The 23,668-nt window shown below is 45.3% G+C and overlaps 1 protein-coding gene and 1 pseudogene across 1 annotated transcript; one reads left to right on the top strand and one right to left on the bottom strand.

The window, feature by feature from the left end:
- The first annotated feature begins 8,216 nt into the window (after positions 1–8,216).
- LOC123497292 (uncharacterized) lies at positions 8,217–9,023 on the top strand (annotated as a pseudogene).
- A 365-nt stretch (positions 9,024–9,388) lies between these two features.
- LOC109745241 (transportin-1) lies at positions 9,389–17,255 on the bottom strand. The gene is made up of 19 exons (XM_073507599.1): positions 17,138–17,255; positions 15,100–15,179; positions 14,774–14,887; positions 14,209–14,307; positions 13,734–13,859; positions 13,573–13,647; positions 13,327–13,398; positions 13,078–13,188; positions 12,652–12,735; positions 11,934–12,041; positions 11,542–11,643; positions 11,402–11,464; positions 11,245–11,319; positions 10,739–10,810; positions 10,534–10,658; positions 10,336–10,387; positions 10,169–10,237; positions 10,032–10,091; positions 9,389–9,938 (listed from the first exon to the last, which is right to left on the bottom strand). The coding sequence occupies exons 1-19, from the start codon at positions 17,253–17,255 to the stop codon at positions 9,855–9,857; spliced, it is 1,689 nt and encodes a 562-aa protein (XP_073363700.1). The 3' UTR covers positions 9,389–9,854.
- Positions 17,256–23,668: the final 6,413 nt, after the last annotated feature.

Genomic DNA, 23,668 nt, shown 5'->3' with positions numbered 1-23,668 from the left:
CGGGATGGGTCGAAGAGCCAAACCTCCATCATTTCTCGCATGCCTTACGCCAACACTAGAGACGCGATCTGAACACGATAGGCATGTGGCTTAATTAATTAGTGTGTATTCAGTGGGCCACGCATGTGTTGATCAAACACTACATTGTTTAACTAAATATCTCTTAGTTCAAGATGCTAAGGACAAAGGGCTCACATGACAACTAAACTGATAGGCGCGAATATACAGGTAAAAGACAAGCTCTCTCTCACGCGTGAACATAAGGGCACCTCCAACGTCAACCCGTAAATTTTCTTCCGCATCCATTCACGGATAGGGAGGTACCAGTCCGCGGACACGGATGCAGGAAGACGCCATCCAACCATAACCGCATGCATTTTGGCAACAGTTCGAACTAACTGAGCGATATTCGTTCAAACATGGCTGGATTTCATATAAACACGGCCGAATTTTATATAAACATGACGGATTTTTTATTACATTACATCAACTAAGCGGAGCTCGTCCGGCTAGGCATAATTACCTAATCTAAATGGTCATCGGCGCCCGTTCCCCGTGTCCGGCCATGAACCCCAAGAACTGAAGCTTCGCCTTCCCTAGCTCCGCCTCGGCACTCTCCAGCTCTGCCTCCATAACTTCCACCTCCGGAGCCACGGGAAGCAACAATGTTCAGCCAACCAAGCTTGGCTTCGACGAGAGGGGAGGAGTGGTGGCCTTCCCGGGACCCGAGCGGCGGCGACCTACTGTGCACTATTCTTCCTCACTGCCGGCGGCGCCCGCGGATGTGCCGTCTTCGGCGATGTCCTCCTCCTCGTCGTCGGTCTTGCCGAACACCGCCTTGTCGCCCTCCTTGTACGCGGCCGCCACCACCTCCGCCACCCGCTGGCGGTACCGCTTGCGGGCGAGGCGGGCGGAGCGGTAGGACTCGAGAAGCACTACCTGCTCCGCTACGTCCGCGTCCAGCGTGATCTTCCTACCGGCGTTGAGCTGCTCCTCCGCCTGCAGGTGCTCCTGGAGAAGGTGGTGATTGTAGGCAGCGGCGGCCTGTGCCTCCCAGAACCGCTCCTCCCACACCATGTCCACGTAATGGGAACGGGCCTCGCCGATGGTCATGGTGCAGTTCACCAGTGAGGGTGGCGCGGAGGAGGAGGATGGTGGCGCCGACTCGTCGGCGGCGGCCGTCCTCCATTGGGACGTCGTCGTCCTCCTGTTGCCTGCCGGCCAACCAGCTAGCAGCAATGGCGGCCATCTCCTTCTTCTGGTCCGGTGTCAGCCTGTCCCAGAGAGCTTTGGCGGGGGAGGAATACATGGTAGGAGTGGTGCAGAGAGGGATCGGAGGCGAATGACTGCGACTATGGCTGGGGCAGCGGTTTATATAGCAATGGCGGGCGACAGAGGGACAGATTTCTCCTAATTTCTTTGGCGGGGGAGGAAGCCATTTTTACTTAGGTCCATTATATCACTTTGGACCTCTCCTAATTTCTCAAGCAATTGAACTCCCTTTTGTGAAAAAGGAGCGCACTTTATGGTATTAGATTCTCATTTCGTAAGAATTCATAGCGTCATTTTCAATGAAGTTTCTTTCAGCAACATAATATGAAGTGCTCCTATTTTGCATGATTAGACCTACATAGAAATTACTAAGAAGTATTTTAATTATGGATCTATTATGAGTGTCCAACATTATAAACTAGGCTTTAATATCTCCCCACTTCTTTGTTTAAAGTGAAGCACTTCTAGCTCGGGTGAAGTGGTAGGAAGTGAATTACTAGCCATGATAACAAGGTTAAAAAATGTATATAATTCTTTCTTTTAATTTTTTTGTGGTTTTTAAAATTTTAGCAAGCAAAAAGGCAAACAAATAGTAAATAGAAAGTAACTAGGTAAGATGGATAACAAGAGAGAAAAGTGGTAATGTGTAGGACCTATTAAAGTTGGAAGAAATTCCCCGACAACGGCACCCAAAAACTTGCTTGCCCTCTCGTAAGAGTTGTTGGGTAACCACCCTCCCTCCCCCACCCCCCCCCCCCCCCCCAAAGTGTAAGGCTAAAGTAACCTACCAATAAGTATTTCCCTCGAATGAGAACAAAGGTTTATCGAACCAGTAGGGATTTCTTCAGCAACCTAAATCGTCGGTACCTGCACACCAAACACAAAATACTCTTCCCCCAGTGTTTCAGGAACGTTGTCAAACTTCTTGTGCTCCTAGTTACAAAGATAGATTATATGGTATGGTAGGAATTGATAAATAGGACAAAATAATAAATTGGAACAGCGAGAAAAGTAATTATAACGGTGTACGCAATAACATAAGATAGAGTTATGACTATGATCATTCATGGCACAATCTCGTATAGGCATAATGTCCACGATATGTAGGTCATTATCCAACTAGAACTATAACTAATACTCCACCTAAAGACCACTATCCAGCATGCATCTCAAAGTATTAAGTTCATAATAAATAGTAGGGTACTACAATAAGAAAGATGACATGATGTAGACAGTAAAATTATCATCCAAGTGTGATAAAGAAACCATCATTTTATCCTTAGAAGCAAGTAGCAACAATACAATTCGTGCTCATTCCCTTTCTGTCACTGGGATGGATCACCGCAAGTTGTACCCACTACCGCACACAACTCCCTCTGAAGAACTACTTATGAAACTTGAGTGAAGTAGACAAATAGATCAGAGAGCATACACGGCTATCTAATTACGCAGCAAAGAATTCCCTCAAAAAAAATTACGCAGCAAAGAACTCATAATTGATTCACTATAGTTCAATGAACAGTATGATCATAAAGTGATTGTTCATCATGTCCCAACAAACACAAAACCGCATTACATGATATGGAACCTGATCATGTGAGGCAACTCATGGGAACTTTGTATTGAATCGCAAGAGAGAGAGGATGCCATCTAGCTAGTGCTATCGACCCAAGGTCCTAAGGGAACTACTCACACAAGGTTGTGGTAGAAGCAAGGTTGATGAAGATGGCTCAGGTGATTGATTCCCTCTCCGGCAGGGTGTTGGAACAGGCCTCCAGATTGGATCTGAAAATACAGGAACTTGCGGCGGTGGAAAAAGTCACAAAAAATGGTATGGAGAATTTCTGGAATTCTGGGATCTATAGGTAAAAGATGGACGAAAAGCAGTGGCTAGCGGTCTCATGCGGCCTACACACACGGGTGGACCCCTGGCTGGGTCGCCCGGCCGCGTGGGGTCCTGGGGTCCCCCCCCCCCCAGCCCCTTTCAGTGCTTTCTGGATTTTTTTCTATCTCCAAAAAAATTATCATGAATCCCCAAGTTATTTTGAGCTCCGTAAATACGGATTTTCTGTAAAATCAAAAACATGCAGAAAACACCAACTAGCTCTACGCATTGAACTAAAAGGTTAGTCCAGAAAAATAATATAGATTGATACAAAAGTATTCAAAAGTGATATTATAATAGCATGAAATAATCAAAAATATAGATATGTATGAGACTTATCACGGGCCAAACTCGCTCAGCGACCAAAGCCCTCCGTCCTCCTCATGTGATTTGGCACACTGCGGGCTCGCCCTCTCGGGATTATAGTTGGGGTCGTCCTCGGCACCACCAATGTTGTCGTTGCCATTGCCATGGACATCGTTGTTGTTGTTGTTGTTGTTGATGTTGCATGCACTGTCGTTTGGCGTGTTCACCATGTAGCACTCGTAGGTCGAGGTCGCCTGCCATTTGCGTAAGGGCGCCATGGCTGATGGGCGGTTGTCCGGGGTTTGGCCGACCTCCTCTTCCGTGTCTTCTTTCTCCTTGGAGGTTCCTTCGAGGAAGTCAGTGAGAACTTCGATGTTGCCAACGAGATGGGTGGTGGGTGAGTCAAAAATGACTTCTTCCAGCAGCTCCAAGATCCGATCTGACGTCGAGATCGGGATACGCGGCCTCTGCTGCCCTCGGTTCTTGTGAGACACTAAACCCGAGAAGATTATCACTCCGCAGCAATTGGCGATGTACTCCATGTTGTCGAATCTTACGATCTAGCCTAGAGCGGAAGCCTGACCTGGTCGAGGTGGCCGGTCGAGTTAGCGAAAAGGGTGACACCGCCAAAGACAAACATCACCGGGATTCAATATGATCTATGACTAGCTCGACCCCTTGCTTGCACAACACCGGGGACTAGGGTTTACACTACTAGGTCGGTCACGTCGATGGATACAGAGGCCTCCACGGATCCGGTATCTTCGAACTGTGCTCCAAGTCTTACGGAATCTTCACATAGTCCGCTATGGGACGCCCAAAGTGGCCCTAGACAAAACCGACAATGGGAGTCATAGCCCGGCCCACCAAGCCGAGAACCGACATGGTGAGGATCCCCTTGATACGTCTCCAATGTATCTATAATTTTTTTTATTGTTCCATGCTATTATAGTATCAATCTTGGATGTTTTATATGCAATTATATATCAATTTTTGGGACTAACCTATTAACCTAGTGCCAAGTGTCAGTTGTTGTTTTCTTGCCTGTTTTTGGTTTTCCAGGAAATCAGTACCAAACAGAATCCAAACGGTACGAACCTTTTTGACCATTTTTCCTAGACAAGAGAGACCCTAGAAGCTTTGGGAGTAGGTCAGAAGGCAAATGAGGATACGGCAAGGCAACAGGGTGCGCCCAAGGGGTAGGCGCCAAAATGCCTTGTGGGCCCCACATGGCTCCGTCTGATCTAATTCCACCTCTATAAATTCTCTAAAATCAAGAACCCAACAGAGAGCCAGTCAAAACACTTTTTCACTGCCGCAAGCTTCTGTTCTTTTTGTGATCCCATCCGAAGGCCTTTTTCGGTACTCTGTCGGAGGGGAATCGATGATGGAGGGCTTCTACATCATCAATCCTTGCTGCCTTCTGATGATGCGTGAGTAGTTTACCACAGACCTACGGGTCCATAGCTAGTAGCTAGATGACTTCTTCTCTCTCTTTGATCTTTGATACAATGTCTCATCGATGTTCTTGGAGTTCTATTCAATATAAGCTTCTTTTGCGGTGTGTTTGTTGGGATCTGATGAATTATGGATTTATGATCAGATTATTCATGGTAAATATTTGAGTCTTTTCTGAATTCTTTTATGCACGATTTATATAGCTTTGTATTTCTCTCTGATCTATCTATTTGGTTTAGCCAACTAGATTGATTTATCTTGCAATGGGAGAGGTGCTTTGTAATGGGTTCAACCTTGCGGTGCTCTATATCCCAGTGACAGAAGGGGACAAGAGACGTATTTGTATTGTTGCCAGGAACACGACGGGATTTATTCATATTGGCTGGATTTACTTTGTCTACATCATGTCATCTTGCATAAGGCGTTACTCCGTTTTTATTAACTTAATACTCTAGATGCATTCTGGATAGCGGTCGATGGGTGGAGTAATATTAGTAGATGCAGGTCGGAGTCGATCTACTTGTCTCAGACGTGATGCCTATATACATGATCATTGTCTTATATATCGTCATAACTATACGTTTTTTCTATCAATTGCCCAACTGTAATTTGTTTACCAATGTATACTTTTTGTTCGAGAGAGAAGACTCTAGTGAAAACTATGGCCCCCGGGTCTAATTTTATCCTATATAAAATCCAGAAATACCTTGCTGCAATTTATTTACCGTTCTTTTATTTTGTGTTTTATTTTATTTACCTATCACTACGAGATTTGATCCTTCCAATTAACCGCCGAGGGTATTGACAACCCCTTTGATCGCGTTGGGTGCAAATATTTGTTTTTGTGTATGTAGGTACTGTCAACGAGGATTTGCGTGGTTCTCCTACTGGATTGATAACATTGGTAGTTTGATATTGTAGCCGGCAAATATTTGTAATTCCAATCGCCCATAAGGAAAGAGTCAGTAACACCTACAATATCAAACTAGTATTACTTCTTCTCGTTGGATATGTTTTATATTATATAATTATTTTTACGTGGGACATAATGTTTTACTTTTGAGGAACCACCACAATCTCTGTCTATTTATTTAGAAAATAACTAGTCCAGATTATATGGGAATTTTGTAATAATTTTTGAGTCGACACAATATAATTTCATGAAATCAAGTAGGAATCGAGACATGCTGCCAGGATATCTATCCTAGCGCCCATTGTTAACTCTTACTTTCTAAATACTCTAAAATCTTCATTATTTTCTTAGTTACCTTTTATCTATTTTATTTTTTGGGTTCTGGATTTGTAAAGTTCTTGATTAAGGAGTGCAAGTTTCGTAAAACTTTTTTTTTGTGTCTGTTCTTGATTTATAGGGTTATTAATTTAAGGTTGGATCGATGCATTAGTGTTTTAGGTTGGATCAATACGCATTATTTGTAACCTAGTTTTTTTGGTTGAGGAAGGAAAATTTCATTCTTAACTCGCCGTATAGTTAAAAATATACTTACCTATCCATTTATACTAAACTTTTTTATCTAATCAATGTATGTTATTTTATTGATACGTTATTTGATTATTTATATATAAAAACTTTTTTGGTTTAACTGGCAGCATTAACACCTCAAAATGCACATTTATAATAAGGTAGAAATTTGTCATTCAATGAATTTATTCACCATTACCAAAACATTTGTTGTGCTACATTGAAACTGTATTTTGTTACAAAGCATGTTTGTATTATTTATTTAATGGTGTTTAAGAAAAATCAACTATTACATTTTTTTGACAATAAAGCAAAGAGGAAACCGATACTTTCACATTATTGCACCAATTAACATATACCCTTTGACATATTATAATGTGTTTGTGTATGTACCATTAAATATCTTTAGAACTTGGTAGAGTGATTTTAGAGTATATGGATGTAAAATAGCTTAAGATGTATGGAGTTCAAGACTGTGAAGTTTAACTGTAACTAAACAGATATTTCTAAAGTGCATGAAGTGCCAATCAATAGTCATCTCCTCATTGGCTCTCGCTTTAGCAGGTCGATTTCGGAACTACTTTCCATTTTGTGGAGAATTACATCTGCCATTGTGTGCCAACCTGATCCAAAACTCGTGGATGGTGGTTCTCTCCTCCTTCTGGACTCGCTCTTTTTCTTTCTCGTGCAACTAACAGCTAGGGTTTCACCCGCACCACCTTCTATCTCGATAGTCGCTGCAACCATCTACCAGTCTACCAGCCTGCTCGCACAGTACTAGCCGACAAAAAGGAGAAATTGCAAGGAAGGGAAGACATAATCGCATCACTTCCATGCACTGCCACCTTGCCAGTGATAGCCGTGTCTGTTGGAAAAGGCAGTGCCTAGGAGGCGTTTAGGCACGCCTGGGCGCTAGGCAATGGCCAAACACCTCGCCTAGGGCATAAATGGAGGTCTAGGCAGGGCAAGCAAGGAATTGCCTACTCAAGCAAGAAATAATGCCGCATACTACACTGATATGTCAAACGGATTGTATTCCAATGGCAGTAGATGGTAATTAATTAATTTATATGCCCTAAACTAATATCAACACCCATATAATAATCATAAATACACTACGAGTAAAAACTATATTACCGCCTAGGCTGCCCCTAGGGCGCTTAGGCACCGCCTAGGCACTAAGCAAAAGCCAACCGCCTCGCTTACGTCTACCTTTTTTCCAACCTTATGTGCACCAATACAGTGCCCCGTAGTTGTCACTGCCTGTCAGATGCGCCGCCATGGCAATGTTCACCAAAACCAGTGAGGGAGAGAAAGGTCGCGCCTCACACCACCTCGCAACGTGACAGAGCCAACGAGTAGTGCATCCAGCTAGATCCGCCTGATCCAACAAACATAGCTGATGTCGAACTGCATCAGCCCGGCGCCTGCCTACATATTCGATCCGCACATAGGATGTTGAATCCACGCATGACCACCACCGACAAGACGCCCACCTCAGGCGCACTCTCAGAGGTTGATGGGGGCGTTGTCAATGGGGTGATACACCATGTCCTCCTACGTCGCCAACGACAGCATGTAGAGGACGTCACCTCGAGGAGTATTTAACCAAAAACTACCACATTTCATGGAAACGTGTTGAAAAACTACCACTTTACGATTTTGTGCGAAAAACTACCACTTTTTTCCTAATTCGTGCCAAAAAACTACCATGTCGCGAAATCGCTTGCTTCGCCCGTGCTAAGCACAAATCTAACCAGTTGGGCCCACGAACATGGTGCCACCGTGGCCATTCTTCGCGCCGGAGTTCACGGAAGCTTCCCTGCTCTCCGGCCGCCGCCAGCACGCCATGCTCCCGCTCGCCGCCGCAAGGGCCTGCCTTTCCTCCCCGGCGCCTCCGCCGAGACCCCAACCCCGAGCGGCGCCTCTCTCCCCCCTTCACCGTCGCCGCTCCACTGCCACGCTGCCCAGACCCGCCAGGATCCCCCTCCTCCGCCCGCTCGGGGCCACCGCGGGCGCCGGCGCGTCGTCGCGGCCCGCGAGGGACCATGTGATCGAGTTCGGCAAGCACAAGGGCCAGATGCTAGGCACGCTGCCGCCGTCCTACCTGCGCTGGGTGGTCGCGGAGCTCGACTGCGGGGACACGCTGGTCTGGGCGCGCCTGGCACGCGAGGTGCTCGACGACCCCGTCTATGTCAACCGCGTCGAGTGGGAGCACGCGCACCGCTTCCTCCGCGGCGACTCCAAGTTCGACTACGTCTACAACGACGGCGACGGGGCCCTCCAGGAGATGGCCGAGCGCTTTGGCTGGGATCTCTCCGACGAGGACGGCTGGGCCTCCTCGGCACCTCCTACGCTGGCCGCATCCCGAGGAAGGCCGACCGGCGCCAGAGCACCGGCAGCGGAAGCGGCAGCAACAGATCCCCCCGCGGCGGCGGCGCCCTGTTCGACACCGGGGCGGCCGACCCGGACGGGCCGAGGGGGAAGAGGGACGAGAGGAGGGAGCGGACGCGGACGAGGAGGGAGGAGCAGGTGAGGACGGCGAAACTGGATGTGCTCGGCGCGAAGGATGGCCACGGTGGCATTTGGTTCATGGGCCCAACCGGTCAGATTTGTGCTTAGCGCGGGCGAAGCGAGCGATTTCGCGACTTGGTAGTTTTTTGCCACGGATTAGAAAAAAAGTGGTAGTTTTTCGCACAAAATCGTAAAGTGATAGTTTTTCGACACGCTTCCATGAAATGTGGTAGTTTTTGGTTAAATACTCCACCTGGAGAGGTTGATGGGAGAAGGGAAGGTCGAGCAATGGGAGGGGTGGCAGATGACAACGGTTCAGTCGTTGCACTCTTACAACATCAGCTGATCTAAACAAAGATTCTGACGCTGTTCCAATCTTTTTTTTTATTATTGTTGGGAATGAATCAATACAAGGACGCCCTTCCTATTAATCAAGGATTACAAAAACAAACCCTAGACCTAAACTCTCTCTCTTTTCTCTCACATAGAATACATTCTACAAAAAAAACTCTTTCAGTGCTGCTGCTGGGGTTGCCAGTGTTGTGACAAGCGAAACCCCAAAAAGGCCCCACTGCAACCAGCCAATACAAATTTTGACTCGACCGACCGACCTCAACTTCCTATAACCTACAAGGCGCGCACCTGCACCGCCTTTTCCGACTCGACAAAAACAGAGTTCCTCTCGTCACATTTCAATTCTTACCGCGCTACACTTTGAGCAGACCTGTATAACCAGAGGACAGTATACAACACCAGCCAACCAACCAACCCAGGCAGGCAGAATCAATCAACCAATCGCATCATCATATAGGAAATCACACAATGTGCTACACCCGGGACACCTGATTGCGCAATCTCATGCCCTTCCCTCCTTTTCTCATGTTCAACTCCAGTGGTGATTGTATAGCAAGAACCGGTGGCGCAGGGCTCTCAGCGCCGTCAGACCCCGTATCTCGCTAATCTCTGCACCACTGCTGGTTCCAGGGTGGACATGCACTGTTCCCAGCCGGCAGCTCCGAGCATCTACGAGGAAAGAAAGATCACCGTCAGTTTCTTGCATACAGCATACACAAACTGAAACGACGACGACCACAAAAAGGCCCCGCTGTTTTTTACCTGCTTGTAGCCATTCAAAATCTGGGACACTTCATTGTGCAAACCTTCGCTTTTTATCTCCTGTGCACAGATAAAAGTGAGCTCATACATGCGACGCTACTCTAGGCATACGGATGTAACAGAAACGACTAACTTACATTCCAACTTGCACAGGCCTGGCATACGTTGGCTAGTGAGCTCACAGCCCCTGTGGGGTTTGCTGCCACCTAGTGGTGCACACACAAGAGTTTTTGTTGTAAGTGACCATTCGCATCTATGAAGAGTGTAATAGCAAGTACTATTATGTAAAGAGCTGCGAGTTTACCATTGCGCAAAGACCATGGAACGCATCCTCTTTCTCGAAATCATCTCTTATCCTGTACAACAAGGAAATTAACTCCGAGAAGCATTGCACGAAAGCATAAAGAAAAACCATGCTCCACATCTCATATGCAATCAAACTACAAACAACAAATCTTTGCCTATAGCATAAAAGCTACAGAAAGAAAAAAGGAATGCTCACATGCACAAGGCATTGCACCAGGCTTGCATGAAATGCTCCATATGAGGGGCCACAATGTCTGGACAGACCCATGAAAGCCTCCCGAGAGTGATCGCACTATTTTCAATGAGTGACTTATTCAAGCTCTGTAAATGGCACGACAAACAACACACTTAGCTGAAATGATCAGTCGCCTAGAGAACATGATGGGGAAAAAGGCAATCACCTCTGGGGTTGTTAGAATAGGAACCAAGCATGAAACAACACTGATCACCACAGGTGAAATTTCCTTGCCAATCTGCCAAGGAATAGTCAATCAGACATGCAAGAATTTTTACAATAATACTAATGAGCACTAAGTATGCTTGACTTTAAGGCACGAAACAGAGAGCACCCGCTGCCCACAACTCTTATATATACAGTTTTGAAATTGTTATGGGGCAAGTAGCAATACATGTCAAAGGGCTGGCGCTACAAGTAGTAAACAAAGGTATATTCTGAGAAACTTTACAATAATGATGAGCACTAGTACGTTTGACTTCCAGGCACAAAACAGAGAGCACCCACTGCCCACAACTTATACAGGTAGAGTTTTGAAATTGCTATGGGGCAAGTGGCAGTACATGTCAAACGACTGGAGCTACAAGTAGTAAACAAAAGGCATATGCTAAAAAACAACTCAAGGGATATGCAAATAATATACTGGCCAATAATAATACGCTTGGCACAAACCTTGATTGCTAATTCTCCAATGGCCCAACAAGCATTGTTGGCAACTGACACAGCATCCTTCACAGATTGTGGAGTCTAGATCAAAGAAACAATGTGAGGAACAAATGGAGATAAAATAATGCTGGACCACAAAGAACATAGGCACTTAGTCACTTACCAATTGCTTTGCTGCAGCAGTAAGGAATTCTTGGAGGCGTGGCTGAAGATGTATAGGGCTGACCTATATACAAAAAGGTGTTATAGTCTCAAAATTGACATAGCGATGACAAAGATCAGTTTAGGAGCTTTGCAACCAACCCTAGAAATGTCGCCAAGAAGGGCCAGAGCACTTTGTCGAACATCAGGTGCCTCATCCACGCAGCATTGCAGAAGTAGATCTCTCAAGTTGCTTTGTGCAACCTAAAACAAAGATAAAGATAGCTTGCCCAATAAGAAAGTCTTCCTGGTATGATAAAATTTACTAGCCAAACTCAACTCACTGTCAGTACTGTGTAAGGGGTGTATGAGCCTTAACGAGTGTGTATTTTAGCATATTATGAAGAACATGTACTACATGATACTAATAAATTTAATTTTCTTTTCGCCATAAGTTGCCAGCACATGCAGCCCCCTCAAATTACTGAGGTAGTTCGATGTTGAGAACTTGATGCAGGAAAAGTGAATATCATTGATGGGAGAGTTGAATTTACCAGACTTTCAATACCGCCACCAAGTCCTTCTGTAAGTCCAGACAACAGGTCCAATGCACAGACAATGAATTCCTTATCATACAACGCACCTGCTGCAGCAGGATCAACCTGCATGTAGAAAGGAGATATCCCTTAAGCAACAGAACCGGATGAGCTTGTCTCATGTATTAAACCCTATAGCAAGCTCCAGCAAAGATTGATGTCAAATTGGCAAACAGATTGATTTTTAAGTTGGCATAATCCAGGGTACTTAAAAGATCGGAGTACCAGAAACCAAGCAAACAGGAGAAGAAAATCTCTATGCTTAAGACTACAAAACTTATGACAGATGTTCACAGAATGTGACTCTAATTAGGAGCAACTTCATCAAGTGTCTTCTATACCAACAAGAATGATGAAGATAAATTGTGTATGTGGTTTTCACCAACTCGTACAAATACAAGAAGGTATAGGCTGAAAAGATCCTACTTGAGATCATAATATTATTATTAATTCCTCTTCCATAAATGACCAAAAAAGACACATTAAGCATTCAGTGATGAACACTGCATTATTAAGGCATCAATTAAGACAAAAAAATTGCTTGTTAGAGCATGGGAATGTGTTTGTGCCTTTGTGGTTAGACTTGATGTACAGATCATAGTAGATATTTAAGTTAAATCTACCCTTAAAGTGGAAGGGGAAGGGGGGGGGGGGGGGGGGGGGGGATTGTGCAGACCTTTGCCAACTGCTGAGTTTGGATAAGACTGATGCACCTCACAAACACTGGCTCAGCAAACTGAGAAAATCCTGGTCCCAGTGCCTGAAAGGAAAAGGTCCATAGGAATTCCTAATGTTATTTTGAGTACAATAAGACAGGATTCAACAGAGGTTATTTAAGAGGCCACTCATCCTGTCCTGACCCACAATGAAATGCAAAGTAATTCTGCTTTAGTAGAACGAGAACTAACTAACTCAGCAAACCAATTGCTGCAGTAGGAGTTATATTGGATGAAAAAGACATGCGCGAGAACTTTACACATTCTTGTAGTACAGTATCAAGATAGGCAACTGTTAGCAGTACTACAGATCTTTCACATAGATACAACAAGTTCAGACTTCAAAACGAGTACAAGCTAGTCACAGATGAAAATATTAGCAATACCTGTGCAATAGATGTAAAGCATTCAAGTAGCGGAAATAGATCCTTGTCAGAGTTGGGAAGTTGCTGCCACTTCGCGATTAATGGTGGCATAAATATATCAAGATATTTTGCCTGCATGACATCATTTAGAAGGGATTAATAATCTTGATAAGGAACTAACACCATGGAAAACTGAATGAGGAAACCGTCAAAGAAGTTTATTTGATAAGTCAAAGAACAAGCAAAAGGGGAATTTATCAAATGTTGAACCTGGTTTAGCTCTGCTCCAACAGCATCAGCAAGGGTACCAAGAGCGTCATAGAGTATCCTAAGGTTCCGCCTCTGCTCAGAAGGAAAACATAGCATTAGAACTAAGAAGTGAACTTGCCCCGTTTCGGTATACAAGGTCAACCTCGTGTTTGAGTCTAACTACCATGAACTTGGACAGGTGGTCTTGTATAGCGAAATGGAGGGAATAGCTGATTGCAAACTATAAATGTTTGAAATCTAATGAACCTGGTATTTTCCATATGCACACATAAGGTGCTGCAAAATGACTTCCAGTCGCGGTACTAGTTCTTCTGCAGCCTCCTGAAGAACAGAAGCCAATATGTCATAATTAGTAATTACACACAAGATCTCAGTGCAGGAAATCAACTCAAAAATAGATAAAGAACCTCTTCAAGCGTTGCAAATGCAGAACAGGCAGCCTCCTGCACTCTTTTGTTAGTATCCAATATCCTTCTAAGCAAACCCATGAGAATCTTATCAAATTGTTCGCGACCATTTGGATGGCCAAGGCTCTGCGCCAGCAAAAAAAGAAGTGTAATAAGAAGTTAAGAGAGACAAATCTACGAACTAAGGACACATAAACAAAGTCCACTTCAGTAAAACATTGTCTGAAGTCCACAGTAGAACCCTTTGGGTACCTACCCCCGGAAACATTAGAGACCACTGGGTGTATACATTGAAGTGAGTGGTTCACCAGTACAGGCTTAAATACACAACATATTATACATGTACCAACGCAACCAAAAATGCTACATGTTCTAATGGCACTACATGGTAGGTAGAAAAAAATCAAGCCTTTGCAGGAAAAGGTATACTTCCAAACAGACGATGTAGCATCAATACATATGATTATTCTGTTACCTGAACAATGAACTTGCTGTATCGGGAGAGGGTCCAGCAAGTAATACTCCGAATAAGAGGAAACTTATCATCGAGAAGTGGGATTAGGAAGGCAACCATCTGCAATGGAACAGAACATCTCAGAAAAGATACAGCAAACTGCAAGCGATGTAGAGAGATAGTTGAAGACAGGAAAAGTAATAATTGAACCGCAACTCACTAGAGTCCAAAATCTCACAGATAACACAGATCATGGAAGAATGTGAAATTTATTATGCAGGAACTATTGATGCAACTGAATGTGAAATTTATCATGCAGGAACTATTAATGCAACTGAATTTTTTAAAAGATTTTATCACATGCTGAGAAGAAAATTCTCAGATATGTTATAGAAGGTTCATGAGAGAAGCAAGTAATCAGGCTAATTAAAATGCTTCTGAAGACTAAATTCAGGAAAATTATCAGCCATGGTCGTCTCAATATGATTTGATGCATGGCATGTGTTCTTGCTGTTACTGAGGCTTAGTCAAGAGAGGAATTGCTTTCTTGCAACGTATATGGGGCTATGAATATGTCGTTGGTTACCTGTGGAAGGTGGGGATATAACCCAGTGATGCATCCCTCTGCTATAGCACCAATCGATAAAACAGCAGCTTCCCGCTCCTTCCAGGACTCATCATCTGTCCGAGCCAAATTTTGCTACAAAATTGCAGAAGTTGATGTATGGTTATCCAACGGGTTCAAGAGCAGCACTAAATATTGTACCAAGCACCAATTATAACAGAAAGGCCCTTGAACACACACATGGGCCAAAAAAGCCTATCGTACCATGGGTGAGATTATGCAAACTTCCAGTTACTAGAGACCTACCGGCTACCGCAGTAACAGGTTTCAGGGTTTGGATTTTACACCTTTGACAACAGTGCAGCTTTAGATAATAGTACTCCAGCTTTTAAGTTATCTGTGCCACTGACTACCAGCAGCCTACTGCCTACATCAAGACAAATCATAACTGGCACACTTAAGCCACTGTCCTGAATCGTTTCTAAGGAGCCTGACCTACTCTACTTCTATGTGAACTCAAGGCCCATAGTAACTGTAAACTTACTATAACAGGTCAGGGGAAGTGGCCGGACCCTTCCCCGAAACCTGCGCAAACGGGAGCTACATGCACCGGGCTGCCCCTTTTTTTGAGTAATAATTCAAGGCTTCAAGTCAGTGATTGTGTGTATCTCTTCTAATTCCTCACAATTCCCTTTTTAGCCCTCCAGAAAAAAGCAAAGTATCTCTCTCATGATTGTGTGTATCTCTCCTTGTAGTAAAAGAAGGAAAGTCTCTCTCTCTCTCGATTGCATGTATCTCTTATTTTCCTGGACTAACTGATTTACTTGCCAATAACCAATAATTTTGCCAAGAGTAATTTCGTCCTAACTAATCTATAATTATGCACCGAAAATAATATACCTTACATAAAGGAACTGAGGGAGTACAATGTTATCCTCGGAGTTCTTTCGATGTAATCTTCTTTTGCAATACGTTTGTTGGGAGGCGATGAATTGTGGGTTTATGATCAGATTATTCATTGAAATTAATTGAGTTATATTCTAAACTTTATTGTGTGATTGTTGTAACTATGCTTACCGATCTATGAGTTTTCTTTGCCAAGTTGATAATTAGATCTTTAGTGAAAGTGGTGCATATTAGTAGTTTTAATTTTGCAGTGTCCTTACTTTGTGACAGAAGGATAGCAATGCGCATATTTGTATTGTCGCTACTAAGGATAAAATGACGTGGTTCAATCATATTATTTATCCTTATTTTGTCTATATTATGTCATCCTGCTTCAAGCATTACTTTGTTTGTTATCAACTTAATACGTAGAGATCCAAGCATAGAAGCGCTCTCGAAATGGAGTAACGGTAGTAGGCGTCAGTAAGTTTAACAGTCTACTTGTCACGGATATAATGCGTAGTACTCATCATGCCATGAATAACATGATTATTATCCTCTTTTCTATCAATTGCCGAACGTAATTTGTGTACCCATCATTTGCTATGTTCTTGAGAGAGATGCCGCTAGTGAAAGCTATGTCTTCTGGGTCCATTCATCATTATTACTACAGCCCTAACAAGCTCGCTGCAATTTATTAGTTTTTTTTTGCAATTTATATATCTACAACTATCGGTATTAATCCTTACAATTACCAAGTACAAGGGATTGACAACCCTCTTGCCCGTGTTGGGTGCCGTATTTTGTTTGTTCGTGTGCAGGTATTGTCGACTTTTGTCTTTGAATCTCTTATTGGTTCGATAACCTTGGTTCTCCACTGAGGGGAATACTATCTGCTACTATGTTATTTCATCCAGCCTCTTCAGGGAAAATCCCAATGCATATCACAAGTAGCACCGGACAACACGCTGTGCCGACTCTGGCCGGGAGACGCTAAGAGCCGGCTCTAACTGGATGAAACAGGCACCAACAAGGCAGCCGGCTCGGGCGGGATGGCCCCACGCGCCCACTAGCACATGCAATCCCGAATCGGGCCCCACGCGCGAGCCGGCGCTGTGACCGGGACCCGGCTTTCGTGCCTGTCGCGACCGTACCAACCCACCTAGGGGCAAGTACGCCGCTAGGCGGGCTCAACTAGAGCTTTGCGTGACTGTGCTGGCAGGCCTGACACTGCCCAATGACGTTGGCCCCGAGCGAGCTGAGCGGTCCACCCATCATGGACACTCCAGACTAGTCGGCCGGACACCTGCTGGTTCGGGCAGATGCAACGGCTCGCCTCATCCACGAGAGCCTCCTGCCGCAAGCCAACCGACAATGTACGTTGAGGAGGCTCTTTTCCGAATGTAGCAATCGCGCGCCTTCGGTCTACTCGTCATCAACCAGCCGTCTGAGTGCGGCGATCGCACACCCTCAATCCACCCGTCATGGACGCACACTGACTGTAATGATCGCGCGCCCTCAGTCCATCTGTCATGGACCCTCCAACCAAGTCGCCCGGGTCGGAGCCGTCCAGGCAGATTGGACGGCCTAGAGCGGCCCCGAGAAGCTCCTGCAGCATGCCACCCGGCAACGGACGGCTGGGAGGCTCTAATCGCCGTTGAGCAGTCACGAAGGCGGGTACTCCACCATCCTTTATAGGAATAATGTATTTTTATTTCTCCAAAAGAAACCAACCTTCATGTTAAATTTTGTCGAAGTGCTTGCTTGCGTCATGATCCTTGTAACTACAACTATAATTCAGAAGAACAGGGAAGAGTGAAACACTGAATGAGGTCTGGTCTTTGCTCTGCCTTAGAATTGTAAAACAAACGCATAACGTACATAGTTTTTTATAAACAAAGTGGATTTTTAATTAGAAGTCAAACTGTCGTTATGATTTTTAGTCTAAAAGGTATGTGATCGTCATCTTAGAATGCCAGTATGGTACAAGTAGTGCCAGTATGCACGTGCATTGCTGCCTATTTGTATGAAGGTTTGACATTTTCATTACCAACAGCCCGACTGTTAGAGCTTCAATTTTTTTATTATTTTTTGCAAAACACTCTATTTGTCCATTTTGGCAAGGATAAGCCTACTGTATGTCCACTTGTTTACCCACTGGGTCCGTTTACTTCAGAACTAAAATTAGAGACCTAGCTATATTGATGAGATGCCGTCAACCCAGCATATAGAAGTGTTAAAAGGAAGAGTTTTATGGCACAGGATAAAAGAGTTCCTTTTTTTTTGCAAAATATAAGGAACACAAAGTAGCAACAGCATTGATCTATAGACGTTTGTGACAGTTAACGTACAAGGTGAAAATGTCCTCTAATTTGGTAAAGGCATGCAAATTTTCTAGATTTCAATATTCTAGTTTAAAACAATCAACATACATCTATAAACAAACCCAGTTTAAATTCAGTTTGCTCTTACCGAAATGAAAAATAACTTTGCTGTGAATAAAGGGTGGATTCTGATCTATAGGAAGTGATTTGTTTTCGTTTCAGCACACACAAAATTAATTTAAATTTAAATTTATGATAGATGTTCAATTTGTTAAACTTTTTGAAAAATATTCGTCATATGGAAGCTTTCATCCGAGATGTTACCCTAGAACCTTATATGTTACATATATCTTCAGCTGGGTCCACATGTCAGTCTCATATCGGTTTGTTAGCAGCTGTAAGGCCAACTCCACCGCACGACCCCAAACGGACGTCCGTTTTGCCCGGTATTCTGTCCCTTTGGTAGGGCAATGGGGTCGTGTTCGGGCAGTTTCTGGGATGCGGTGGCCGTGCGCCCAACACGCGGACGCATCCCGGCCGCATCCTGTCCGCGTACATTTTTCTTTGCAAGCCCATAACTTTTTTTCATCATTCATTTTTGGTACATGAGAAATACATCACCAAATTTTGACTAGAAAACCAAGACAAAAAAACAAGAACCACAAGAATACATTTTAGAAGATATCCAACTTCCGTAACTGCTCTGGTAAGTTGGATTAGTGCCTTCTCGATGCATTCATTGTTTATTTGCGGAGGAGGCTCGATCTTGCATGCTTCTTTCTTCTTCGAGTGTAAAGAAGTAGACGTTGCTTCCTCACATCTAGTTTCATGTCTAGCCTCTATTCTAGCAACAAGTGCACTAGTCTCATCTCTAGCCTCTGTGGTAGTTAAAAGTGCACGAACATCTACTAAATTGCGCTCTATCAATATATCGATGTACTCTTCTTCCTAATAACAAAACTTGCATCCATGCTACACAATAAAATTTTAAGTTAGCACAACTAGTCAAATCCAAGAGCACAACCAAAGCTAAAAATAGCACATATCCCATCGTTTAAGCACTTGATGAACACCCATCCGGGATGTTCTGGTGTTGTAGACACGCGGCGCACGACCTTCTTTGGGCAGTGGTCGCACTTAATGAGTGGCAACAGTGCGCCGACGAGCTTTTGGGCTAGCACCGAACCTGGCCGACCGCCATTCGTGTATCTGCCGGCGGACCACCGACGGTGTAGACCCGAGCGGCTAGAGGAGGAGCCACTACCTGCATGCGGCCTTGCGGCCTTGCCAGGGCCTTCCGGCCCAGTGCCCGGCTAGTCCATGGCGCGGCGCGGCCTCCCACAGCCGGGCGAGCTCAAGACCGACCGGATCCGCTCCATATCCGGCCGCCGGGTGCTCAAATCAGGTGGCCGTGGTTGGGTAGCTTGGGGGAGACGAGGGGAAGGGTTGGGCGAGCGCGCGTCCGAGCTGCACAGCTGCAATGGCGGCGGCGGCGGCGGCGGCGGCGAGGGAAAGAGTGGACAAGAGTGGGAAAGAGTGGAGGGGGTGCGGCCGGAGGGAGGGAGGGGGGCGGATAGAAAAAACGTCCATGTGCCACCGATTGCGGGCTAGGGGAGGACATGCGCACACGGCCCGCCCGTCCGCGCGTTGTCCGTTTTACCCCAAAAACAGCGCAAACTTGGACCGGGATGGGTCGAAGAGCCAAACCTCCATCATTTCTCGCATGCCTTACGCCAACACTAGAGACGCGATCTGAACACGATAGGCATGTGGCTTAATTAATTAGTGTGTATTCAGTGGGCCACGCATGTGTTGATCAAACACTACATTGTTTAACTAAATATCTCTTAGTTCAAGATGCTAAGGACAAAGGGCTCACATGACAACTAAACTGATAGGCGCGAATATACAGGTAAAAGACAAGCTCTCTCTCACGCGTGAACATAAGGGCACCTCCAACGTCAACCCGTAAATTTTCTTCCGCATCCATTCGCGGATAGGGAGGTACCAGTCCGCGGACACGGATGCAGGAAGACGCCATCCAACCATAACCGCATGCATTTTGGCAACAGTTCGAACTAACTGAGCGATATTCGTTCAAACATGGCTGGATTTCATATAAACACGGCCGAATTTTATATAAACATGACGGATTTTTTATTACATTACATCAACTAAGCGGAGCTCGTCCGGCTAGGCATAATTACCTAATCTAAATGGTCATCGGCGCCCGTTCCCCGTGTCCGGCCATGAACCCCAAGAACTGAAGCTTCGCCTTCCCTAGCTCCGCCTCGGCACTCTCCAGCTCTGCCTCCATAACTTCCACCTCCGGAGCCACGGGAAGCAACAATGTTCAGCCAACCAAGCTTGGCTTCGACGAGAGGGGAGGAGTGGTGGCCTTCCCGGGACCCGAGCGGCGGCGACCTACTGTGCACTATTCTTCCTCACTGCCGGCGGCGCCCGCGGATGTGCCGTCTTCGGCGATGTCCTCCTCCTCCTCGTCGGTCTTTCCGAACACCGCCTTGTCGCCCTCCTTGTACGCGGCCGCCACCACCTCCGCCACCCGCTGGCGGTACCGCTTGCGGGCGAGGCTGGCGGAGCGGTAGGACTCGAGAAGCACTACCTGCTCCGCTACGTCCGCGTCCAGCATGATCTTCCTACCGGCGTTGAGCTGCTCCTCCGCCTGCAGGTGCTCCTGGAGAAGGTGGTGATTGTAGGCAGCGGCGGCCTGTGCCTCCCAGAACCGCTCCTCCCACACCATGTCCACGTAATGGGAACGGGCCTCGCCGATGGTCATGGTGCAGTGCACCAGTGAGGGTGGCGCGGAGGAGGAGGATGGTGGCGCCGACTCGTCGGCGGCGGCCGTCCTCCATTGGGACGTCGTCGTCCTCCTGTTGCCTGCCGGCCAACCAGCTAGCAGCAATGGCGGCCATCTCCTTCTTCTGGTCCGGTGTCAGCCTGTCCCAGAGAGCTTTGGCGGGGGAGGAATACATGGTAGGAGTGGTGCAGAGAGGGATCGGAGGCGAATGACTGCGACTATGGCTGGGGCAGCGGTTTATATAGCAATGGCGGGCGACAGAGGGACAGATTTCTCCTAATTTCTTTGGCGGGGGAGGAAGCCATTTTTACTTAGGTCCATTATATCACTTTGGACCTCTCCTAATTTCTCAAGCAATTGAACTCCCTTTTGTGAAAAAGGAGCGCACTTTATGGTATTAGATTCTCATTTCGTAAGAATTCATAGCGTCATTTTCAATGAAGTTTCTTTCAGCAACATAATATGAAGTGCTCCTATTTTGCATGATTAGACCTACATAGAAATTACTAAGAAGTATTTTAATTATGGATCTATTATGAGTGTCCAACATTATAAACTAGGCTTTAATATCTCCCCACTTCTTTGTTTAAAGTGAAGCACTTCTAGCTCGGGTGAAGTGGTAGGAAGTGAATTACTAGCCATGATAACAAGGTTAAAAAATGTATATAATTCTTTCTTTTAATTTTTTTGTGGTTTTTAAAATTTTAGCAAGCAAAAAGGCAAACAAATAGTAAATAGAAAGTAACTAGGTAAGATGGATAACAAGAGAGAAAAGTGGTAATGTGTAGGACCTATTAAAGTTGGAAGAAATTCCCCGACAACGGCACCCAAAAACTTGCTTGCCCTCTCGTAAGAGTTGTTGGGTAACCACCCTCCCTCCCCCACCCCCCCCCCCCCCACCCCCCCCAAAGTGTAAGGCTAAAGTAACCTACCAATAAGTATTTCCCTCGAATGAGAACAAAGGTTTATCGAACCAGTAGGGATTTCTTCAGCAACCTAAATCGTCGGTACCTGCACACCAAACACAAAATACTCTTCCCCCAGTGTTTCAGGAACGTTGTCAAACTTCTTGTGCTCCTAGTTACAAGGATAGATTATATGGTATGGTAGGAATTGATAAATAGGACAAAATAATAAATTGGAACAGCGAGAAAAGTAATTATAACGGTGTACGCAATAACATAAGATAGAGTTATGACTATGATCATTCATGGCACAATCTCGTATAGGCATAATGTCCACGATATGTAGGTCATTATCCAACTAGAACTATAACTAATACTCCACCTAAAGACCACTATCCAGCATGCATCTCAAAGTATTAAGTTCATAATAAATAGTAGGGTACTACAATAAGAAAGATGACATGATGTAGACAGTAAAATTATCATCCAAGTGTGATAAAGAAACCATCATTTTATCCTTAGAAGCAAGTAGCAACAATACAATTCGTGCTCATTCCCTTTCTGTCACTGGGATGGATCACCGCAAGTTGTACCCACTACCGCACACAACTCCCTCTGAAGAACTACTTATGAAACTTGAGTGAAGTAGACAAATAGATCAGAGAGCATACACGGCTATCTAATTACGCAGCAAAGAATTCCCTCAAAAAAAATTACGCAGCAAAGAACTCATAATTGATTCACTATAGTTCAATGAACAATATGATCATAAAGTGATTGTTCATCATGTCCCAACAAACACAAAACCGCATTACATGATATGGAACCTGATCATGTGAGGCAACTCATGGGAACTTTGTATTGAATCGCAAGAGAGAGAGGATGCCATCTAGCTAGTGCTATCGACCCAAGGTCCTAAGGGAACTACTCACACAAGGTTGTGGTAGAAGCAAGGTTGATGAAGATGGCTCAGGTGATTGATTCCCTCTCCGGCAGGGTGTTGGAACAGGCCTCCAGATTGGATCTGAAAATACAGGAACTTGCGGCGGTGGAAAAAGTCACAAAAAATGGTATGGAGAATTTCTGGAATTCTGGGATCTATAGGTAAAAGATGGACGAAAAGCAGTGGCTAGCGGTCTCATGCGGCCTACACACACGGGTGGACCCCTGGCTGGGTCGCCCGGCCGCGTGGGGTCCTGGGGTCCCCCCCCCCCCCCCCAGCCCCTTTCAGTGCTTTCTGGATTTTTTTCTATCTCCAAAAAAATTATCATGAATCCCCAAGTTATTTTGAGCTCCGTAAATACGGATTTTCTGTAAAATCAAAAACATGCAGAAAACACCAACTAGCTCTACGCATTGAACTAAAAGGTTAGTCCAGAAAAATAATATAGATTGATACAAAAGTATTCAAAAGTGATATTATAATAGCATGAAATAATCAAAAATATAGATATGTATGAGACTTATCACGGGCCAAACTCGCTCAGCGACCAAAGCCCTCCGTCCTCCTCATGTGATTTGGCACACTGCGGGCTCGCCCTCTCGGGATTATAGTTGGGGTCGTCCTCGGCACCACCAATGTTGTCGTTGCCATTGCCATGGACATCGTTGTTGTTGTTGTTGTTGTTGATGTTGCATGCACTGTCGTTTGGCGTGTTCACCATGTAGCACTCGTAGGTCGAGGTCGCCTGCCATTTGCGTAAGGGCGCCATGGCTGATGGGCGGTTGTCCGGGGTTTGGCCGACCTCCTCTTCCGTGTCTTCTGTCTCCTTGGAGGTTCCTTCGAGGAAGTCAGTGAGAACTTCGATGTTGCCAACGAGATGGGTGGTGGGTGAGTCAAAAATGACTTCTTCCAGCAGCTCCAAGATCCGATCTGACGTCGAGATCGGGATACGCGGCCTCTGCTGCCCTCGGTTCTTGTGAGACACTAAACCCGAGAAGATTATCACTCCGCAGCAATTGGCGATGTACTCCATGTTGTCGA

Source organism: Aegilops tauschii, chromosome 2, assembly GCF_002575655.3.
Source record: "Aegilops tauschii subsp. strangulata cultivar AL8/78 chromosome 2, Aet v6.0, whole genome shotgun sequence".
Taxonomy (NCBI): domain Eukaryota; kingdom Viridiplantae; phylum Streptophyta; class Magnoliopsida; order Poales; family Poaceae; genus Aegilops; species Aegilops tauschii.
The sequence above is the reverse complement of the archived record's forward strand: the minus strand, read 5'-3'. Positions and strand labels throughout refer to the sequence as shown.

Bases quoted from the DNA above. Each gene is read 5' to 3' on its own strand.
- LOC109745241 (XM_073507599.1), bottom strand. From the start codon at position 17,255: ATGCTGCAGGAGCTTCTCGGGGCCGCTCTAGGCCGTCCAATCTGCCTG. The intron at 13,399-13,572 runs GTTCATTAGATT...CCTTCTGAGCAG, and splicing joins GTGCATATGGAAAATACCAG to AGGCGGAACCTTAGGATACT. The intron at 9,939-10,031 runs GTAAAAAACAGC...CTTTCCTCGTAG, and splicing joins TTTTGAATGGCTACAAGCAG to ATGCTCGGAGCTGCCGGCTG.